This window comes from Dromiciops gliroides, chromosome 6, assembly GCF_019393635.1.
Source record: "Dromiciops gliroides isolate mDroGli1 chromosome 6, mDroGli1.pri, whole genome shotgun sequence".
Taxonomy (NCBI): domain Eukaryota; kingdom Metazoa; phylum Chordata; class Mammalia; order Microbiotheria; family Microbiotheriidae; genus Dromiciops; species Dromiciops gliroides.
The window spans coordinates 16,858,075-16,880,701 of record NC_057866.1 but is presented as its reverse complement, the minus strand read 5'-3'; the positions used below and the strand labels follow the sequence as shown (position 1 = coordinate 16,880,701).

At 39.8% G+C, this 22,627-nt stretch overlaps 2 protein-coding genes across 2 annotated transcripts; both read right to left on the bottom strand.

The window, feature by feature from the left end:
* Positions 1 to 4,200: 4,200 nt before the first annotated feature.
* LOC122732742 (olfactory receptor 10Q1) lies at positions 4,201 to 5,163 on the bottom strand. Its single transcript, XM_043973103.1, has one exon. The coding sequence runs from the start codon at positions 5,161 to 5,163 to the stop codon at positions 4,201 to 4,203; it is 963 nt and encodes a 320-aa protein (XP_043829038.1).
* Positions 5,164 to 19,602: 14,439 nt separating this feature from the next.
* LOC122731841 (olfactory receptor 10Q1-like) lies at positions 19,603 to 20,550 on the bottom strand. Its single transcript, XM_043972106.1, has one exon. It carries the CDS (start codon positions 20,548 to 20,550, stop codon positions 19,603 to 19,605), a length of 948 nt encoding a protein of 315 aa, XP_043828041.1.
* Between the last annotated feature and the right edge of the window lie 2,077 nt (positions 20,551 to 22,627).

The following is a 22,627-nucleotide window of genomic DNA, read 5'->3' as shown; positions in this document are numbered from 1 at the left end:
CTTCCTTTCTCCTGGAAGTCTTAATGGGCAACTTTCTTCCAAGGATTATATCCTATTTCCCCAAATGTCTGCAACTGAAGAGCCTAGTTACAGTCACATCCCCTTTTAGCTTTATCTCCCACCTGCTCCAATTCTGTAACTATGATCAAATTAACTCTGTCCATTGTTTCTGGAGGGTGTATATCAATGAATTCTCCTTTTATTTTAGTTACCATCCATGGAAATTTCTGGACCAAAGTGCTCTTCCCTGATACCTTTAGGGGGCTTACACTTTGTGATGACAGTAGGAATTACCACTTCCCTGTGTGTGTCATATCACCCATTAAAATGCAAGCTGCTGGAGGTTACACACTATCTTTGCTTTTGTGTTTGTATCCTCAGTGTTTACACAGTGCTTATCATAGTAAGCGCCTCACAAATATTCATTCATTCATTCATTCATTCATTCATTCATTCATTCATTCATTCATTCATGCTCAGAAACAAGCCTTCAGACCAAATATCTGGTAGAAACTGTTTGCATTTTTCCAGGGGGTAGATCAAGGAGGAGACACTTATAGCCTGGGGACCCTGCTTAATAGAGTTGGACATTTATATAACTTCCTTAAACAAAGTCCTCAGTTTTTCATGCTTTAGAACCCAGGTCATGGGACCTGGGTCTTGCCTCTTCAGTCCCATCTCCCAGATGTGAATGATACAGGAAGAGAGCTGGTTTCCCTTGAGATGCTGTTGGAAGATAATTAACCCACAGTAGATCCCTCCCCTTGGGAGATATGTCTGGAGTAGCAAGGGAAGCTGTTAAACCTTTGCATGGTCACACCATCACTGATCTTGCTCAAGGTTCCAAACACATGGAGGACAAACACTAGAAAGGCAGAGACAAAAATGGTGGAGTGATGGAGGAACTGGTTGACACAGGAGTCATGGCTTGGGTGTCTAGAGAACTGGATACTAGGCCTGGTTCTGTCTCCTGTTGTGTAATATCAGGCAGATTACTCAGCCCTCTGAACCTCAGCTTCATTATACACAGGCTGGTGAAGTTGTTCTAGGTCAGAGATTCTTAACTCTTTTGTGGGTCCTGGTTCCCTTTGGCAGTCCGAGGAAGCTTATGCAACCCTTCTCAGAATAAGGCTTTAAAATGCATAAAATGAACTGTAGAGGATTGAAAAGGGAAAACAATTATCTTGAAATATAGCTATCAAAATATTAAAAGAAAACCACATTCACAGACCCCAGGTTAAGAATCCCTGCTCTCGCTGATTTGTAATGTTGATGTTAGCTCTCAAATGCCAGTCATCTGAATGAAGTCATAAGTTTGGGAAGGATTTTGGTATAAAGAGCTTTGAGGGCAGCTAGGTGGCACAGTGGATGGAGCTTCAGGCCTAGAGTCAGGAATACTCATCTTCTTGAGTTCAAATTTGACTTCAGACACTTACTAGCAGTATGACCCTGGGCAAGTCACTTAACCCTGTTTGCCTCAGTTTCCTCATCTGTAAAATGAGCTGGAGGAGGAAAGGACAAACCACCCCAATATCTTTGCTAAGAAAACCCCAAATGGGGTCACAAAGTGTCAGACATGACTGAATGAAAAAAAGACCTTTGAACTTGAAGTCAGAAGGCCTGGGTTTGAGTACACCATCTAGTACCTCTGTGACTAAACACCACCCCTCTGAGCCTCAGTTTCTTCATCTACAAAGTGGGGATAATTATGTCATTTTTGACATGACAGGGTTGTCCAATCAATCAAATATTTTTTCACTACTTACTATGTGCTAGGTGAGGAAAGTTCTTTGTAAAGCTAAAATTTTAATAGAAAAGTGAGCTCTGAATAGCTAGCCTGGTCCTCTAGTTATGGTTGGTACCCGTCTTACCTCAGCCTTAAGAGAGAAAAGAAACTACTTTATTTTCAGTGAACCCTCAGTGAAGATCAAACTTCTCAAACTGAACAGATGCCTCTATCTTGTCTTCTCATGAAAGTAAAGGTGCTCTCATAAAGAAGTAATACCCTGGGGGGGGGCAGCTAGGTGACATAGTGGAAAGAGCGCTGGCCCTGGATTCAGGAGGACCTGAGTCCAAATATGGCCTCAGACACTTGACACTTACTAGCTGTGTGACCCTGGGAAAGTCACTTAACCCTCATTGCCCCACCTAAAATAATAAAAAAAGAAGTAATACCCCAAGTCAAGAGATGGAACCTGAGAGTTTATCTGGGGAGCAAGGGGAAAAGTGTTAAGTCTGAAGTCAGAAGATCTAGGTTTGAATTCTGACTTCGCTACTCACTGCTTGTACGACATTAGTCAAGTCTTAGTCTTGGACTGTAGATTAAACTAGATGACTTCAAGAGACTCTTCTAGCAGTAAACTTGATTCCCCTCATTTTATGACCAGGAAATGAACTTATCCAAAGTAACATAAAGGATAAATAAGAAAGACAAGATCATGGGATTTTAGAATCACAAAGAACAAGAAGAGACCTTAGAGGACAGATAGTTGCACAATGATAGAAGCATAGCATTTAAGTTAGAAGGAGTTCCAGAGACCATCAAGTCTACACTATACATGGAAAACATCTCCATTATAACATACTCAACAAGGGGTCAGTCATACAGCCTTTGCTTGAAGACTCCCAACAGGTCCAATTCCCTCATTTTACAGATGAAAGAACTCAGGCATGGAACTAAAGTGCCTTCTCCAAGGTCACACAGTTAATAAGCATCAGAGTTAAGGTTTAAACCCAGGTTCCCTGACTCCAGATCCAGTTCTTTCCTGACCATATCATAAAGCTTTTCTAATAGGTTTTAGCAAATGAGACTTGAGCGTTGTCTGTGGACCTCTTCTTTCTAATGCTCCCTAATCTTAATCTTGGTATTGTAGAATTTTTTCCCCTTGAATTTGTGGTTTCATTAAAATTGGAAAGTCCAAGTAAGAAACTTCTTTTACAAGGGCATAACAACCTCTGCTCTGTAGTTTATGGTCTTGGAGAATAGCTTGGGACACTTAGAAGAAAAGTGACTTGCCCAGAGACACAGAGCTAGTATTCCCCACTGCAAAGTTAGCTCTGTCTATTATGCCAATCAGCAGGTCATCATCACACTGCAAATGGAAACTAAACATGTGTACGCCCAGTCTCCTTATTTTATACCTTGTCAATACCTGGAGGGATTGACAAGAGTGGAAAAATATAAGTAGGGGGTGAATTAAGGGAACTATAACTATAAATCAAGTTCTAATATCAATAACAACAATAATGCAGTGGTTCTGCTGCATATGACTTTTCTCCAGCATCCTTGTACAGAGGTTATTACAGCCTCCTCCTCAGGACATAGATCCAAAGATGACAGACTCTTGAATATCTTCTATCTAGATTCCTCTCAGTGGAAAGGGCAGGGTAGTGGATGTTGCTGTTGTCCAGTCATGTCTGACTCTTTGTGACCCTATTTGGGGTTTTCTTTGCAGAGATACTGGAGTGGTTGGCTATTTCCTTTTCCAGTTCAATTTATAGATGAGGAAACTGAGGAAAACAGGGTTAAATGACATGCCTAGGGTCACACAGCTAATAAGTGTGTGAGGCCAGATTTCAATGCAGGAAGAAGAGTCTTCCTGACCCTAGGTCCAGAGTTTAGTTGCCCAGGATAATGGATGGAGGGCTGAATTTACAGGACCTGAGTTTAAATTTCAGTTCTGTCATTTCCTCCATGTATGACCTTGGGCAAGTCACTTAACGTCTATATGGGTCAGTTTCCTCATCCATACAATGAATGTGTTGGACTAGATGACCTTAGCTCTAAACATGTTATCTTGCCCTATCTGTAGGTCTCCTATATTTCTAAAGAAGGGCCCAAGTTCTCTGGAGTGGCTTTTATGTCTGTCCTTTCCTGGGATAGTTCTGTATTTAATAATGTTGATGTATACGAAATATTTCAGAGCACCAGATAACACATTTAAGAGAATATGTACAAAGTGTGGAGAACTATGTTAGAATTGTGCTTTTAAAAATTCTGTCTTTTTTTTTTTTTGGGGGGGGGAGGCAATCAGGGTTAAGTGACTTGCCCAAGGTCACATAGCTAGTAAGTGTTAAGTGTCTGAGGCTGGATTTGAACTCAGGTCCTCCTGAATCCAGGGCCGGTACTCTATCCACTGCACCACCTAGCTGCCCCCCAAAATTCTGTCTTAATAATGATAGGGTTTCTACCCTGCTCCTTCATGGAGTTTCAGAGGCTGCTTTGCTCCTCATGGATTTTTTGAGAGCACCTTTGACATCCTTGTTCCGGAGTGTGTAAATGAGAGGGTTAAGCAAGGGGGTAACGAAGGTATAGACCAAGGCAATCTGTCGATCCTCATCCTCTGAGGTGCTGGACCTGGGACGCAAATAGACCAGGCTACAGCAGCCGTATTGCAGCAAAACCACAGTGAGATGGGAGGAGCAGGTGGAGAAGGCTCTGCGGCGGCCCTCAGCTGATCGGATATGCAAAATGGTGGTGGTAATGAAGACATAAGAAATGCAAATAAGCAGGAATGGGACAGTCAAGACAAGGATTCCTACCACATAGAGGACAGCCTGGTGAACTCGGGTATCAGCACAGGCCAGGCGCAGGACAGGAGGCACATCACAAAGGAAGTGGTTGATCTCCCGGCGGTGACCACAGAAGGGCAGGGTGAAGATCAGTGCTGTCAGCTGAAGGGAGAGAAAGAGAGCCAGGCCCAGGGAGCTGACCACCATCTGGATACACAACTTCTGGGTCATGATGAGGGTGTAGTGCAGAGGATGGCAGATGGCCACATAGCGATCATATGCCATGACAGCCAATAGGAAACAATCAGTACTGCCCAGGGTGACAAAAAAGAACATCTGGGCCCCGCAGCCAGCCAATGGGATGGGTTTCTGGGCCCCAAAGATGTTGGAGAGCATCAATGGTACCACAGTGGTGGTGTAACAGATCTCCAGGAAAGATAGGTTGGACAGGAAAAAGTACATGGGGGTACGGAGGGAAGTGTGGGTGCACACAACCCAGATGATGGCAGTGTTTCCACAGAGGATCATCATATAGAGGAAGAAAAAGAGGAGGAAGAGGAGGGCCTGGATCCTATGGGAAGTAGCAAACATCCGGAATACAAATTCATTGGGGCCAGACTGGTTGAAATGAATAAAGTTGGGAGGAACCATCTTACCTGCTGACGGAAAATATAAAGTCATGGTGAGTTATTGATTCATTTAAATAAAATCAGCGACCTGAAGGTTCATCTTTATTACTGCTCAGCATATGTCACAGTGGAGGGTAATTTGGCTGAGGAAAACCTCCCCCCTCCCTCCACTGGGGTGATTGGAACAGATTCTCCTTGAGCACACCATCTCTCCCCTTCCCCCTCCCTCAGTCTATTCCTCCTACCCCTCAACCCTATTTTAAAGATGCCATCATGGGTTAGTTAGGTGGCACAGTGGACAAAGCACCAGCCTCAGACCCAGGAGGCCCCAAGCCCAAATCTGTCCCCAGACATAAGACACCCCACCCTGTCTGCCCCACAAAGAACAAAACATAAGTACTTTACAGATATCATCCCTTCTCAATGATCTTTTAATAACCAGCCTAGAAATGTATTTTCCCAGCCAGTTAAGTTTAGATATACAACAATTATATTCTCTTTGATATGTATGGAAAAGATGCTAATTTGAGATATAATGTATTTTTTTTAATCTATAAAAACTATCATTAAGATACAAACACATTGGAAAATTGAAAAGAGCAAAGAAACAGTGGTAAACAATGATCCAAGGTTGTATGTAGCAAGAAAACAAACAAAAAAAGAGCAGAAACAGAAAGGGGATTGATCAGCATTCCAGAGGCTTCTCTAAGTAGGCATAGTTCTTTCACTTTCTGCTGGGTTATCTTAATAAGATTCCTTGCAAGCTGAAGAAAGGAAAAGGTTGAAGACAATGCAAGGCTTGGAGTTAGCCCCATGGACAGTGTTCTTCATCTTCTCATGCTGTTTACTGCTCACCACTGTTGCTCTTCCCCCTCTCCCCGCCCCCCCCCTATCTCTGACTCTCTTGTATCTCCCACAGAGAGATTTAAAAAAAAATCACTTCAATGGAAAAAACAAAACAAAACAAAACAAACCTCTACTCAATTTAATTCCCATTGATGTTTTTATCATTTCACTATCTGGGAAAACTACAACTCCCATTGCCATTGGAGAATTAGACCCATATCAAAGCAGCTGGTCCACTCTTTTTCTGCATCACCATTGCATCAGCATCACATCATTTCAAACTTCAAAGCCCAGTTAAAATCATCTTGGGCAGCCATTTTATTTCTGTGTTTTAGCTATCCTGATCTATATGAGGAAGGGCTTGGATTAGATGACCTCCTTCATTTGTTCTAGTACCAACAGTCTCAGTCATTTTAACCAAAGTTCCTTTCAGCTTGGAGATTCAAAGTTCAAAGTTTTAGGGTTTATTCAAATTTGGATGAAAACTATTGTCCCACTCTACCATTTTATATTCAAAAGTTCTTAGTTCTGAATCCTGAGTTCAAAGGTATATCCTGGTTTTAATATTCTATATTTTATGTTCAAAAGTCCCTTCTAGCTCTGATGTTCTATTTTACTTCCCGTGGCATGACAATATTAAGTTCTAGAGATGAAAGTTGAGTTGACTCTTCTCTGGCAGAGGTTTTGCTCTTGTACAGTAGCATTATGGTGCCTAGCACATATATGTATATGATTTTAGGTAGATAACTTATCTGTAAAAGCCAAATCTGAAGAAAAAAGAGGGAGGAGGAGAAAGAGAAAAAGGAAGAGGAGGAAAAAGAGGAGGAGGAGAAAGAGGAAGAGGATGAAAAAAGAAAAAGGAGAAGAATGAGGAGGAGGAGGGGGAGGAGGAAGAGGAAGAAGGGGAGGAGGAGGAAAAGGAAGAGGAGGAGAAGCACATCAACAATGATGATGGTGGTGATGACTGACTACAGGAACAAGCAAGTAGATAATAGAAGGAGGTGGAAGAAAGTGAAAAAAGGAAGAAAGAAGTATGAGAAGATAAGAGAGGAAAAGAGCAGAAGAAAGGTAATTATTTCAACTAATACTGGCTACACACCACCATGCCTAATAGTCACACACTTTTTGTTAAGGCTCTGAAGGCCATAAATAAATTGAAGATATCATAGAATGTCAAGATTAAACGGGACCTTAGACATCATTTAGTCCTACCAATATGTGAATAAATTTCCACTCTATACAACATCCCTATCAAGTGCTTCTTGAGTCTTTGCTGAGGGGCTCTAGTAAGGAATGCACCAATACTTCCAGACACCATTCATTTCTTTTTGGGACAGCTCTAAATAAGAAAGGGGTTTTTAATCCTTTGTTCTTAGCACAATGCCTGGCACATTGTAGATACAATAAACGTTTATTGACTATTGTCTATTCTATGATATATTTCTTTTTCTTCATATGGAATCTGAAAATGATGGAAAGGCACCTAAATCTATTATGAACATAGAATTTCCCTTATGAACAAGGCCAAACACATCTAAACAAATTGACCTGATTATCTTGGAATAGGATTGTAAATCACATCCAGGAGAAATGGAGGCTCATAAAATGCCAAAGATGGAGAGGAAATGATTGATGGTGCCCCAGTATCTGTCTTCAAGTGTTTGAACTGCTGTCATGTTGGAGAAGAATTGTTTTTTCCAGTTGGCCCCATTGGAAAGAACTAGGATCAACAGGGGAAAGTTACAGAGAAACTGATTTGTGCAAGGCAAAAGGAAAATCTTGCTGATAAATTGGAGCTGTCCCATAGTGTAATGGGACAGCTGCCAGGGACTGGAGGGTCTTCATCACTGATCGTATGTTAGAAACCCAGTAGAGGAGATTTGGGCTCTGACCTGGTTGACACGATGACCTCTAAGGCCTCTTCTTATATGGATATGTTGGGATTCTATCAAGTAACAATATAATTATCCCTTGAATAAATCCCAGAACGTTCAGAAACCATAGACGGGTCTAGAAAAGTCCTTAGAGATTGCTTAATCTTATTCATTAACTTTATAGAGGAAACTTTATAGAGACACAGAACAGTATAGTTACTCGTCTGAGGTTACACAGCTACTAAATAACTTAGTCAAGATTCAAACACAGGTCTTTTGCCAGTCAGTGTAATGCTTTTGGTACCAGAACAGCCCTTGCAGTCTTGTTAGGTAGGAAGTAAAACCAGCTTATCCCTTATATAGAGCACATAAGAACTGACAGGACACAAATTAGTTTCCCTTAACCAAAGAGAGAAAGTGGGATACTCTTAGTAAGTGAAAAAGATTCTTTACAGGAATTCTTCTTGGGGACATTATAAATTCATATTATCTAACTTCACCTGGACTTTCATGGCAGTGGGGCAAGCCTTTTATACTTCATTTTTTGTTTCCTAATCTTGTTCTCCAGAAAAACCTTTCCAAGCATCCTCTTCTCTTTTCAAACCTCACACCTCCCTTCACTTCTCTCATAGTTGAGGTCCCTGTGTATTATTTTTTGAAACAATTGGAATAATTCACTGAGTTTACTCTTTCTTTTTCACATCAAATCCTCTTCTTTATTTTCACCAGTCTCTGACAGAGAGTTTGCCATTCTCTTTGACAAAATCACTTGTTCTATGTCCCCTTGACCCATCTCCTCCTATCTTTTCCAGTAGATTACAACCTCAATTATCCCTATCACTAATCTTCAGCCTCTCCCTATCTACTTGCTCCTTCCCTCCTGACTTTTAAAAATATATCTATCTCCATCATATTAAAAAAACCACAACCACCTCCAATAGACTAACATTCCCTCCAGCAATTTTCCTATTCCCCACCTTCCTTCCTCAACTATAATCCTAGGAGAGCCTTTCTACACTCACTGAGTCAACTGTCTTTTTTCTCAACCACTCCTCAATTCTTGGCCCTCTGGCTTCCAACCTCATTGTTCAGCTGAAACTGATATATGCAAAGTTACCAAAGATCTCTTAATTGATAAATCTGATGGTCTTCCTTCCTTCCTTCCTTCCTTCCTTCCTTCCTTCCTTCCTTCCTTCCTTCCTTCCTTCCTTCCTTCCTTCCTTCCTTCCTTCCTTCCTTCCTTCCTTCCTTCCTTCCTTCCTTTTTAGTTTTCATCATTCTTAAACTATTTGTGGAGTTTAAGCCTGTTGAGTACTCTCTTCTCTTGGATTCTTTCTCCTTGAGGAAGAGTCAGGACTCAGGAGTCCTTTCCAGTCTTTTTTATTTTTTATTTATTTTTTATTTTTTGGTGAGGCAATTGGGTTAAGTGACTTGCCTAGGGTCACACAGCTAGTAAGTGTCAAGTCTCTGAGGCCAGATTTGAACTCAGGTCCTCCTGAATCCAGGGCCAGTGCTCTATGCACTGTGCCACCTAGCTGCCCCTTTCCAGTCTTTTTGATTCTACTTTCTCCTATCTCTCTAATTGCTGCTTTCTAATCACCTTTGCTTATTTATTATCCTGGGCATGCCCCTTCCCTAGGAGTATCACTCAAGACCCTGTCCTATGTTTTTTATATTTCTTCACCCTCTCTTGCTGACCTCACCAACTCACATATTTTAAATGATCATTTTATGCCAGTGATTCTCAGATCTGCATAAGTTGCTCCAATCTCTTTTCTGATTTTGAATATTGCATCACCAATTGCCTATTGGACATTTAAAAATGGATGTCAGGAAGATATCCCAAACTCAATGTGCTCAAAGCAGAACTCATTATCTTCTTCCATAGCTTATCTCTCTTCCAAACTTGTCTATTTATGTTGAAGAAATTCTTCCTGCTTTCCAGGTTCATAATCTTGGCATTATCCTTTACTCCTGACTCTTTCTCATCCCACATACTCAATCACTTGCCAAATATTGCTGCTTCTGCCTTCCCAACATCTCTTATCCCTTTTTTCTACTCACACAGTTACTACAGTTGCCTAAGTACAGGCTCATCACCACTAGCCTAGATTAGTATAACACCTTCCTGATTGGTTTCTCTGTCTTGTCTCTCTGCAGTTCAGTTCACCATCCACAGTGCTGTCAAAGTAATTTTTCTTAAGTACAGATCTGATTGTCAACCCCCCACTATACCAAATCTATCTGCTTCCTATTGCCTCTAGAATAAAATACACATTCTTTTGTTTAGCTTTTAAAGCCCTTTACAACATCTGTTAAATAGTTGTTGAACTTAGAGAAATAACTTCTCCGTCCCCCCATGGGCCACAACTTCCTTGTCTATAAAATGAGGGTGCGTTAGACACTCTTTAAGGATTCTTATAAAAGCTTATGATTTCATTACCCACAAGCCTCCTACTCTGATGATCAAATATCAGTTTTATTTAAGTCTATACTGCATGGCTTATTTATCCTGGCACTAACCAATGATAGCAAGTCTTCTTCTTCTTCTTCTTCTTCTTCTTCTTCTACTACTATTACTACTACTACTACTACTACTACTACTACTACTACTACTACTACTACTACTACTACTACTACTACTACTATCACCCCCACCACCACCACCACTACTACCACCAGAATACCTGGGTTCAATTTGCAGCTCCATAATTCTCTACCTAACTATGAGAAAGTTCATTTCTCTGGCTTTCATTTTCCTCGTGTAAAACAAAGGGGTTGGGCTGGATAATCTCTAAGGTCCCTTCTAGCTCTAAATCTATAATGCTATGAGATTACAGATCCATCTTTGTATTTAGGTGAAGGATTGTGAAGTCTGGTTTTAATAACTTTCTAAGCATAATTCCTTTCCTATGAATTATAGAGATGAAAGTGTTCTACAGCTTGGTCCTGAGGGATACTACTTTAGCAGGCTGTTCTCTGACTCAAGAAAGTTGGGCTTGGGTCTGGAGTTCTGAGCCTGGAGTGGATTAACTAAAGAGGGAGAGGTTAATAGGAAGGATTGGAAGATGCTGTGTCTACTTTCTTCCTGATGTAATGGACAATCAGAGCCAGGGGACTTTTCTGATGCTGAGGCACAAAATCTGTTTGGGTTAACTTAAGAGCCCTCAATCATTGAATGAACAAACATTTATTGAACATCTATTATATGCTCAGCAGTATATATGGTGCTTTGAGAGATACAGAGAAGTGGGAGATGTGGTCCATGCCCTTAATGACCAGAGTCATTGAATGTTACTGATGGAAGGGATCTTAAAGAATATTGAATCGGGGCGGCTAGGTGGCACAGTGGATAAAGCACCGGCCCTAGATTCAGGAGTACCTGAGTTCAAATCCAGCCTCAGACACTTGACACTTACTAGCTGTGTGACCCTGGGCAAGTTACTTAACCCCAATTGCCTCACCAAAACAAACAAACAAACAAAAGAATATTGAATCTACTGCCCCCTTTAATTTCAAAGATAAGAAAACTGAGTTAGATAAGTGACAGTGGGTGGAGTGCTAGATTTAACAGTCAGGAAGACCTGTGTTCAAATCTTGCCCCAGACTTTTACTAGCTGTGTGACTGGGTAACCTAACTAACCTTTCCAAGTCTCAGTTTCCTCATTTCTAAAAAAGGAGCAGGACTGGGCTGAATGGCCTCCAAGGCAACTTCTAATTCTAATTGTAGTCAAATGAATTATTGTCCAATGTCACATGGCAAGTTAGTGCCAGCATTGTGTTTAGCTGCCACATCTCTCCGTTCTAGGGTACTTTCCTGTACTTCAGTCTATGCTGTACTGGGTGAGATAAGACTGATACACCTTTGCCTTTAAAGTATGTTATAGAAGAAGGAGTTCCTGAGAAGTCGAGTCCATGACAATGACTCCTCTAAGATAATATGTAGGAGTAGGTCCAATGGTTCTACTTTTTTCATCTTTAACATTTTCTTTATTATTGTGAAACTAGCAATCATCGACAAATACACATTTTGAAATATACAAAAAAGAAAGACGATTGTGTAAAAAACTGAATTTATATAATAATTGGCCTTTCAGAAGCCTATGTGTGTGTATATATGTACATATATATACAATTTAAAGAGTTTTTATAAAAATTTCTCTATGTTCTCTTCTGCAGTTCTTTTTTCATCTCTTCAGTGAATTTAAAATATTTCATTGGTGCCCTTTTTTCATGTTATCTATCACTGCCCACTAGTCTACTGACTGCTGACTTCCCTCCCCCGAATAGGAACCTTCCTTTGTCACAAATATGAGCAGTCTAGCAAAAGGAATGAACATATCAGTCATATCTGGGAAAGCACTGCTGGATTTGGTTGATGTCAAACATCCTTGTTGCTTGTAACAATTAATGCAATCTATGTCAAAGTCCTATGTGAGGGCTGAGTAGATCAGCTAGTTTATAGACCCCTCTAAGATAACCCCTGGAAAGACCATTAGAATGAAAAGAATACTGGATTTGAAGCCAGAACCCCTCAGGTGATTATTTTCTTGGGCAAGACACTTTGTTTCATTGGGAAAGAAAGTTTTATTCTTTGTAAAATGAGAGGGTTTGGATTGAATATCTCTAAGGGACTTTCCCAGTTCTAAATCCTGGAATCTTCAGTCATACAAGTAAATGAAAAGTAAGAAGTGAAATTACCTTCCCTTACCACCTTCCAGTGTCTCTGAATCCATCAGCCATCTGAGGAAGGCTCTGATCTTCAGTCTGCTTTTGTCTTGAGATACTTTTGTTGCCAGTCTATAGCAGAGCTTGATTACTCTTCCTTCACTTTCTCATTGAGTTAAATGGAATTAGGTTCCATGATTTTCAAAGGGTTCAGGGACTACTAGAAAAGGGAGACCCTGCTTAGTGGATATTCCCCCTTCCTTTGTTCTCTGGCTAGATCTTGCAGAGTTGAGGAACGGGTGGGAACAGAGAGCTGAAGGTGGGAACAGACTCTGGTATCCTTCTCTATCTAAGGGTCTTGGAGTGAAGAGAACTTTAGGGTATAGTAGTCATGTGTACCATGGATACTTTTTAGATTGAGGTTCAAGATGCTTCTCCAGTATGAGGCAACCCAACAAGGGTAATCCCTGTTGACTCCATTCACAGTCTAGTCATATTCTTTTAAAATCAGGTTATTTACTGCCCTCTCTGAGGTCCCTCTCAGAGGAATGGGTCCCTGAAGCAGAGGGATTTGGGAATAACTTTGTGTATTGAGGACAACTCAGATAAGGCTAATGGACATTCAGATCTCTATGGACTTACTCAGCGGGCATCCCAACTGGAGCCTGGAGACCAGTAGGAGGGAATCTTGCCCTCTTTGCCACTTCTCTATTTCTTCTCTCCATCAGGGACTTAAGTTGTCTTCAAGTAAGTTTCTCCAGGGGGAAATAGCTAAGCTACAATTTAATACCAACTTAGGAGGGGTGTGGCTGCTGGCAGGCAAGTTTCATTTTTCTCAGGTGAAGAAATAAGTAAAAAATTCTAACTTAACAAGATAGATTGAAAGTGTTTACCATGTTTAAAGCATTGAACCAGGTACAGAAGATACGGGGATAATATGTAACACAGTGGCTTCTCTAAAGTAGCTCCCACTCTTTGGGGAGTGAGAAAATAAGAGATTTATGAGGAGAAGTGCCGTACAAAAAGGCAAGGGAAAATGCTCTATATAAATTTGAGAAGGGAAAGATGGCTTCCAACTGAGAGAATTGGGAAAGGTTCCAGTGAATAGGTGATGCCTGAGAGGGGCCTTGGAAAATGAGAGTTAATAATAATTGTAGTTCATATTTACATAGCATCTTTATGTTTGCAAAGAACTGTAATATGGTGCCTTATTTGGTCCTATCAACAATTTTGTGAAGTAGGTACTATCATTATTTCAACTTTTATATGTGAGGAAATTGAGGGAGAAAGAGTTGTGACTTGTCCAGAGTCACATAGCTAGGAAGTATCTAAGGCTGGATTGAGCTCAGGTCTTCCTGACTCCATGTCCCAGACTCTATCCATTGGACAAGCAAGCTGCCTTCCTAGCACACCTGGTTGACATGTTTAGTTCCCACAGGTCTCAACACATTGGTGTGGGCAGACAAAATTGTATTCTGGAACCCCAAAAGTCCTGATTCTGGACCTATGGTCACCCTGTTAATGAGAGGTGAGAAGCAGACTTTGAATGGAACATGGGAGATCTTTTGAAGTCACAGATATATGGGGAAATGCTGGCATCCCAGTACATCCCTTCATTCCCAGTATTAATTGAATTCATTAGGGTGCCAAATTTCCCTATGTGGTTGCAAAAGGTCTAGAATAAATAATATTTTAACTATAAAAACTGTTCTCAGAGATAGCAATTCGTTTTTTTTTTTGTGGGGCAATGAGGGTTAATTGACTTGCCCAGGGTCACACAGCTAGTAAATATCAAATGTCTGAGGCCAGATTTGAATTCAGGTCCTCCTGAATCTAGGGCCTGTGCTTTATCCACTGTGCCACCTAGCTGCCCCTGAGAGAGAGCAAATCTTACTAAATTGTCTCAATGAGAAATTATGATCATGGATTCCCAAATGTGGCAAATATAAAGGAGATAAAGAGAAAATGTAGTGGAAAGAGTCTTGGGCTTGAAGTTGGATGAACACGGATTCAAATTCCAGCACCTGTACCTGTGTGACCTTGGGCAAGTCACTTAATCTTGCTGTGCCTATTTCTTCATCTGTAAAATATGGGAGGTGGACCAGATCAAAGTATGGTCCAGGTACCCTTCAGTCTATGAAATCCTTTTAGTGAACCCTGAAGTCAAAATGCTTTTATTGAGAATACTAAGGTGTTTTAATTTAAAATGTGGTAAATAATTCTCTCTCTCTCCTTCTCTGTCTCTGTCTCCTCTGTCTTCTGTCTCTCTGTCTGTCTCTCTCCCTCTCACACACTTTCTCTGAATGTTTATATCCCATATAAATGAAAGGTTTTGGGGTCCTCAATAATTTTTAAGAGATTAAAAGAGAGCTGAGACCAAAAGTTTTATAACTAGTCTCTAAGGTACCTTCCAACTCTTACCTATAAGAACAGCCAGTAAGGACAGACTAGAGACCAATGTCATTGAAAAATATTGATACAAAACATTAAGCAACATTTTGGAAAATTTAGTATAGTAAAGGTTGAAAATTATCCATTTTCATTAGTTAGCATTAATACCAGGACTGCAAATATAATTCAAAGTTAAACACAGAATAATATAACAAATAATAATTAACAAAGTTTAAATAATACTTTAAGATTTGAAAAAATGCATTTCAAATATGATCTCATTTTTATCCTCAAAACTGCCTGAGGAGGTAGAAGATATTATTATCCCTGTTTTATAGATGAGGAAATTGAGATAGATTGATATTAAATGACTGCCCAGGATGACACAAGAAATATCTAAGGCTTGATATGAACTAAGATTTTCCTGAGTCCAGGTCCAAACCTCTATCCACTGTGCCACAGCTGTGAATATTTATGTAAAGAATAATACAAAAAGAATAAAATAAAAGCATAAAGAATAAGATCAAAAGAATATTTATGTAAAGAGTAAAACCAATAATGGTCTTAGAAAAAATGTAACACCCATTTCTGTTTTTTAAAAAGGAAAAGGTCTAAGGATGAAAATAATTTATTTGCAATTAGGAGATAGCATTCTATGTCATGGATAAAGTAGGGCTGTCTAATATCTTAAGATTCTAAGAATAAAAAAAAAACACCCTTCAAAGGACCCCTAATCCAACCTCTAACCAGAGGTTGTAGTATATGACCTCATAGGTCTCTTCTCACTCCAACATGTTTACTAAGTTGTTTTTTTCTTTTTTTTTTCATATTTTAGTAGTGTATGAGTACTATGGAATTAAATATTCATTTAGATAGACATTTTCAGAATAAAATCATTAGACCAAATATCAGGAAGCATGGACTTGCATTTGTCTACAGGTAGATCAAAGAGGAAGGAAGACCTGTAACTCAAGAACCTTACCAAAAATTGATGCATGTATGTGTATATGTGCATACACACAAATACAATGTGTACATATATATATATGTACATACACAGGTATATTGTATATGTAATGCACACAGACTCCTACAACATGTATATATTTATGTGCATGTATGTATGCATATATCCTAAACAAAAATACAATTCTTCATGCCTCAGAATTCAGGTCAGAGAAAATAGTAGTGAACTTAAGATCCTGTCTCTTCACTTTCATTTCCTATGAGTCAGCTCTGTAATGAGAACTGTTCTCCTTTAAGTCTCCTTTGGGTGATAATAAATCTCTGACTCATAGATAGTTTGGAACACATCTAGATGGCTGAACCATGAAGAGGAAAGCTGAACCCTGATCTTTTGATCTTCCTGTTGGGTAATTTTCCCCTATTTCCTCTTTGCTGGTCCCTTTAAATTTCAAGGTAGCCGCTAAGTATCTAAGTACCTCCTAAGTATCCTTTTTCTAATTTTACCCTCCTATTTCCAAGTGTCTATCCCTTTACTTTTTCCAATGGATCTCAGCTTCTTGAGTTTTTTTCCAGGTTATTCCCCCAGTCCAGGATTGAAATTGTGTTTACTCTTGGTCCTTATGAATTTGAATATTCTATTCCTATTTTTCTTTTTATTCTTACTTTTCTTTGTGTTATAGTGAGGAAATTTTTGAATTACAAAAAGGGGACTGATGATAGTATAGAAATTAAAAACACCAACAAGACTATAAATAACAGAACATACCATATAATAGAGGGATCTCCTCTAGGGAAAATAATCACAGCATGGGACTCTCAGAAGCTACTGATTCAGCCAGGTATGAAAAAAGCAAGGCTTATCAAACTGTGTTTTATGTGTCATAAAAATATTTTAGCTTACTAGAGAACCAATGGTTAGAGAATGGATCTTTTGACTACTTAACAATGAAAACTCTACAAATGATCCTGCACTTTGATTCCCCCAAACATTTAACTTATTGGAACCTCTGGAATGTAGCAAGTAAGGAACTGACCAAAAAGGGGGCAAAAGAGGGAGAATCCAAGCCCGAGCCTGAAAGCAAGCCTGTCTCTCAGGCTGAAATGCCAATCAAGGAAATAAAAAAGAAAAAAAAGAGGAAATTCATCTGTAGAGGAGATAGAGAAGATAAAAATTCTTTTCCTTCAAGAGATCCCCACCCAAGATAAAAGAGTATTGTAGTAAATCTCGGGTGCTATATACCTTTTGGCTCCAAAGATATAGGTTTATGGAAATGAGAAATTCCTAAATTTCATGATGATCGCACAGCAGTTGTCAGCCAGTTTGGGGCAATTTTCAGAGGACATCAGCCCACTTGGAATGATGTCACTGATTTCATAGAAATGATATTATCCCCAGTGGAAAGAGCTGATATAGTAGCTGCAGCAAACTCCTTAGAAACATCAGGTAAAGTTGCTATTGGATGGCTTTTAGAAGACCCTGACTGGGACCCCAATATCCCTGAGCATTTTTGATATGTTGAAGAAAGCAAGAGAAAAATTGTTGAAGGCAATGGAATCCTGTGTTAGAAAGACTGATAACTGACAAAAAATTATAGATACAGTTCAGGAACCTAATGAAAGATCTAATAGAGTCTATGACAAGCTGTATAAGAGTGCCAGGCAATATACTAGACTAGATCCATTAGATGCTAGAGATGCCCATGTTATCTGTTCTCATTTTATACACCAGTCCTTACCAGAAATACAAATATTTTGAAAGGTAGTGTCCAGGCTAGAGTAGTTTGAGTCCTGACAGTAACAATGATACACTGACAGGCTATAGAAATTCAGACTAGAAATAAATGAAAAATGAAGATATTTTGAAACTAAGCATGAGAATCAGAAAGAGACATGTGCAGAAAGGGCCAAATTTGTCCACTGATTCACCTTATGATGTGTAAACCCCCAAAACACACCTCCACTGAAAAAGGTACCCAACTCGGGTGTTGGTTTAAGACCCTAGGAAGTCCAAATTAGGATATGACCTCCCTTGTACCTCCCTAAGGTGGAGATTATTATAATGAGACTGATAATTAATTTATCCATATTATAAATATAACTGTCTTTTCTTTCACTATTTGAGAGATACCGTTCCACTTTTCTGGTTCTTTCCCTGTGTTCACTCACAGTATTGCAATAAAACTTGGGAAACTGAGTCACTGAGTCTTTTCTTTTGGGACAACTCATGATCAATTTGAACCCTAATTCCATCCCATATCAATTTCACTGTTTCTGAGGACAGAATATCAGTTAAGGGCTCTGTCTGAAAATCTGAGCATAACCTGAAGGCATCTGTATGTTTTCTTCAAAGTACTATGGTATAAGACTAGAACAAGCATGTTAGTAGTAACACCATAAATTTCCAACAAAAAATCCAGTGGATATCTTGGTCTGCCAGGGAAAAATCAAAGGAACAAGCAGTCTTGATAATGGATACTATATATCATTGGATTGAATTCTGCACTCCCATCCTATTCTTCCCTTTATTGTTAAGCACATTTGTAGTCCAACTAAGTGTGTGCATGCACATACATGTATACATGTGTGCACACAGTGCACATATATGTACGTGCATACCTGTGCATATATTTGCGTATATATGCCTGAGCCACTGGATCCTACCAGATCCAACTGTGATAAGGTGGTCTGTGTTGCCACCTAACTACAAATAATGTGAATGTTCCTTTAGTTTGTGCTAAAACCTGAAATGCTGAATAGTAAAGATCGTCCAAGACAAAGGCTTTGCACTCTTTATCTTGTAGAAATTCAGGTGAGGAACTATTCCTCTCCCACCCCAAGAGAAGCACCACAAGTAATAATTCCACCTATGCCTCCTGGATTCACTCTTTGTCTACATTTAGACTTCACTAGAATTCTTAAATTAGTACAGCTTTATGCTTGGTAATTTTTTTTAAGTAATCAAAGCACTGAACCTGTAAAAAAGAGTTTCAATAGTTACACCATGAAAATTGTCAGTCAAGAATTGGCATTATATGGTCTGATGAGTCAAAAGCCTTCCTCTGCAAGGAGAACTGGAGTGGGTGGGTGGCTGGAGGATGTAGAAAGAAGCAGAGTACTTCATGTGTTGACTATGGACAGGCCTTATTCCCCAAGGAACTCCACCAAACTCTTTATCTTATCTGGCATAAGGGATAGAGTTGATATTGCAGTCAGGAATTTGGGCTTGAATTTTGCCTCTGGTACTTGCCAGCTCTGTGACACTTATGATTGGCATATCTAAAGATAATGGTTGTGCTTGCCATAGACTGACATGCATGTTAAAAAAACCCCAAATAAATGGTAAATCTCTTAGCTAAACTTAAAACTCCAGTGATCCTAATTTCTCCTGTCCATTCAGGAACCGTCAGGAAATTCCATTAGAATCTAATTTCCTTGAGGCAGAGGCTATAATGTATATATAAATATATTTTTTTCCCCTACTTTTTTATTTTGGCAGGGCAATGAGGGTTAAGTGACTTGTCCAGGGTCACACGGCTAGTAAGTGTCAAGTGTCAGAGGTTGGATTTGAACTCAGATCCTCCTGAATTCAGGGCCTGTGCTTTATCCACCTAGCTGCCCCCTATTAATATATTTTTAATCCCCAATGCTCAGTATAGTATCTATTATATAATAAACATGTAATAAATGCTTTTAAAATTGACACTGAGTATATCTGGTTATTTGGTATCACTCAGGATTTTTTTCAGAGCATTTTTGACATCCTTGTTCCGAAGGGTGTAAATGATGGGATTGAGCAGGGGGGTGACAAAGGTATAAACCAAGGCAAGTAGCCGATCCTCATCCTCTGTGGTGCTTGATGGAGGACGGAAATAGACCAAACTGCAGCAGCCATATTGTATCAGGACCACAGTGAGATGGGAGGAACAGGTGGAGAAGGCCCGCTGGCGGCCCTCAGCTGAACGGATGTGCAAGATGCTGTTGGTGATGAAGACATAGGAGATGCAGATGAGCAGGAAGGGGATGGTCAGGAGAATGATACTCACTACATAGACGACAGCCTGGGGAATGTGAGTATCAGCACAGGCCAGTCTTAGGACAGGTGGGACATCACAGAAGAAGTGTTTGATCACTCTGTGGTGCCCACAGAAGGGCAGAGTAAAGACCAGTGATGTGAGATGCAAGGCAAGAAAAAGAGCCAAGATCAGGGAGCCAACCACCATCTGGGTACACAGCTTCTGTGTCATGATGAGAGTATAGTGCAAGGGATGGCAGATGGCCACATAGCGATCATATGCCATGACAGCCAATAGGAAGCAGTCAGTCCCACCAAGGGTGACAAAAAAGAACATTTGAATCCCACAGCCCGCCAGCGTGATGGGCTTCCTCTCCCCAATGATGTTAGAGAGCATCAGTGGTACCAGAGTAGTGGTATAACAGATCTCCAGGAAGGACAAGTTGGACAGAAAGAAGTACATAGGGGTGTGCAGGGAGCTATGGGTGAACACGGCCCAGATGATGGCAGTGTTTCCACAAAGAATCATCATATAGAGAAGGAGGAAGAAACAGAAGAGGAGGGCCTGGATTCTGGGGGTGGTGTTGAACACCTGGAACACAAATTCAATGGGGCCAGACTGGTTGAACTGGAAAGTGTTGGGAGAAGACATCTCTTACCTGCCAAAGAATAAAGAAAATTTGGCACATTTACTAGATATAGTCAAAAATGAAATCATTACATTGTGGAAGCTCAAGGACTTTTAAAGATCACCTTAGGCAAATCACTTCACTTTTCTGTGGGTGAGTATTTTTACCTGCTTAATGAAGAGGATTTTATTAAATGTCCTCTAAGGTCTTTTGAGCTTTGATATATTACGTTCAATATTCTAAAGTCATTTTTAGTTCTGACATTCTATGTTCTAAATTTTTTTTCCCAAAGATAGTTTCATAGTCATGTCTTTGGTTTTAATGTTGGATATTCTGCCCCCTCCCCTTCCAGAAAGTTGCCTCTTATGACAAATAATTTAATAATAATTGTTGTTTTCTTGTTAGTCTTTCTGTTGTGTCTGACTCTTTGTGACCCCCATGGACCACAGTTTGTCAGGCACTACTAATCTCTACTATCTTTCTAAGTCTGTTCATTGTTTCCATGACACTATCTATCTCATCCTCTGCCATTTTTATGGTGTGATCTTTCCTATTCAGATTGCATATTCATTTTGAACCTGTTGCGCAATATGGTATAAGATGTTAGTCTAAGTCTAATTTTCTCAGGTTGCCTTTCATTTTTTCATGATTTCCTAACCAATAAAGTTTTCCCTTTATAATTTGTGTTTTCAGGTTTACCAAATAAATTATATTTTATCTTTCTTGGCTTGTTTGTTCCATTGATCTTTTCTATTTTTTGACCAGTACAAAGTGGTTTTGATATTATTATTTTGTAATATGTTTTAAATTCTAAGATCATTTCCGGCTCAATCACTGTGTTCAATATTATAAGATTTCTTCCACCTCTGGCATTCTTTATGAGAAACTGAGGCAGACAGATGTTCAGTGACTTGACAAATCATAACTGGAAGTGTCTGAGGTCAAATTTGAACTCAGGGCTTCCTGACTGTATTTCCAATCCCCATTCCCCTGCACTATCTAATTGATCTCAAAGATCTTTGCCACCTCTGGTAGCCTAAGAAATCTGACATGGGTCCTGTCTGACAACTGAATAGCTTGGGCCAATTAAAAGGCTTTTTTTTAAGGTAATTCCAGGTAATTTTGGTTTCTTGGAAAGAACCCTGGATTTTAAGTTATGGGAACTGTGTTCCAATACTGTTTCTTATCAGGCAAATTTATTTCTCTCTCTGTGCCTTAGTTGCCTGGTCTTTAAAGGGAAGTAGTTAGAATAGGTGAAATCTATTATCCATTTCAGCTCCAAATCCTAGGCCCTAAGCCAAACAGTGAAAAGAAAGGAAGAAGTAAATGTTCCCTTACCACTTTTCAGTGCCTTTGAGTCCATTAGCCATGCGAGGAAAAGCTCTGATCCATTGTCTACCTTTGCCTTGAAATGCTCGGGAGGCAGACCTCCTAGAAAGATTTCTCCATCTCTCTCTTCTCTTCTCTTCACTTTGAATCAAATGGAATGGGTGCCCAGGACCTTCAACTGGTACATGATCTAAAGAGGAGAGAATTTAGCTTGTAATTAGGCTTTCTGTTTCTGCTCTCTGACTAAACATTGTAAAACTGCAAGTGACGTGAGACTTTGATGTCCTTCACTACCTGAGGACTTTGGCAAGGAGATGCCTTAGGGGTACTCTGGTCAGGGGCACCAGGGAGTTTTAATAGCCTGTGGTTCAAGGTATCTCCCTAGAATTAAAAAGTCAGAAACAGCAGTCCCTGATGTATACATTCATAATCTTGTTATATGTGATTTAGCTAGGTCATCTTTGCAGTCTTCCTCAAGGGAATCAGTTTCTGAAGCATTGGGGGTTGGGAAAATTTTTTAGAGTGAAGGACAACAAAGACAAGGTTAATGGGAAGTCCGATGTTCTTGGGTTTTCTAGCTGAAGAGCACATCTGGTATGTGTGGACTAGTGGGTGTAAATCTTGTTCTCTTGCTCTTCCCATTAGATACTTAAGGATATTCTGGTAAATCACTCCAGTATGAAATGCTAAAGTTTGTTTATACCATCGTAATAGTTACAAAAGGGTTGGGATGTACTGAGAAGAACCTCAAATGAAGATTCAGGAGACATG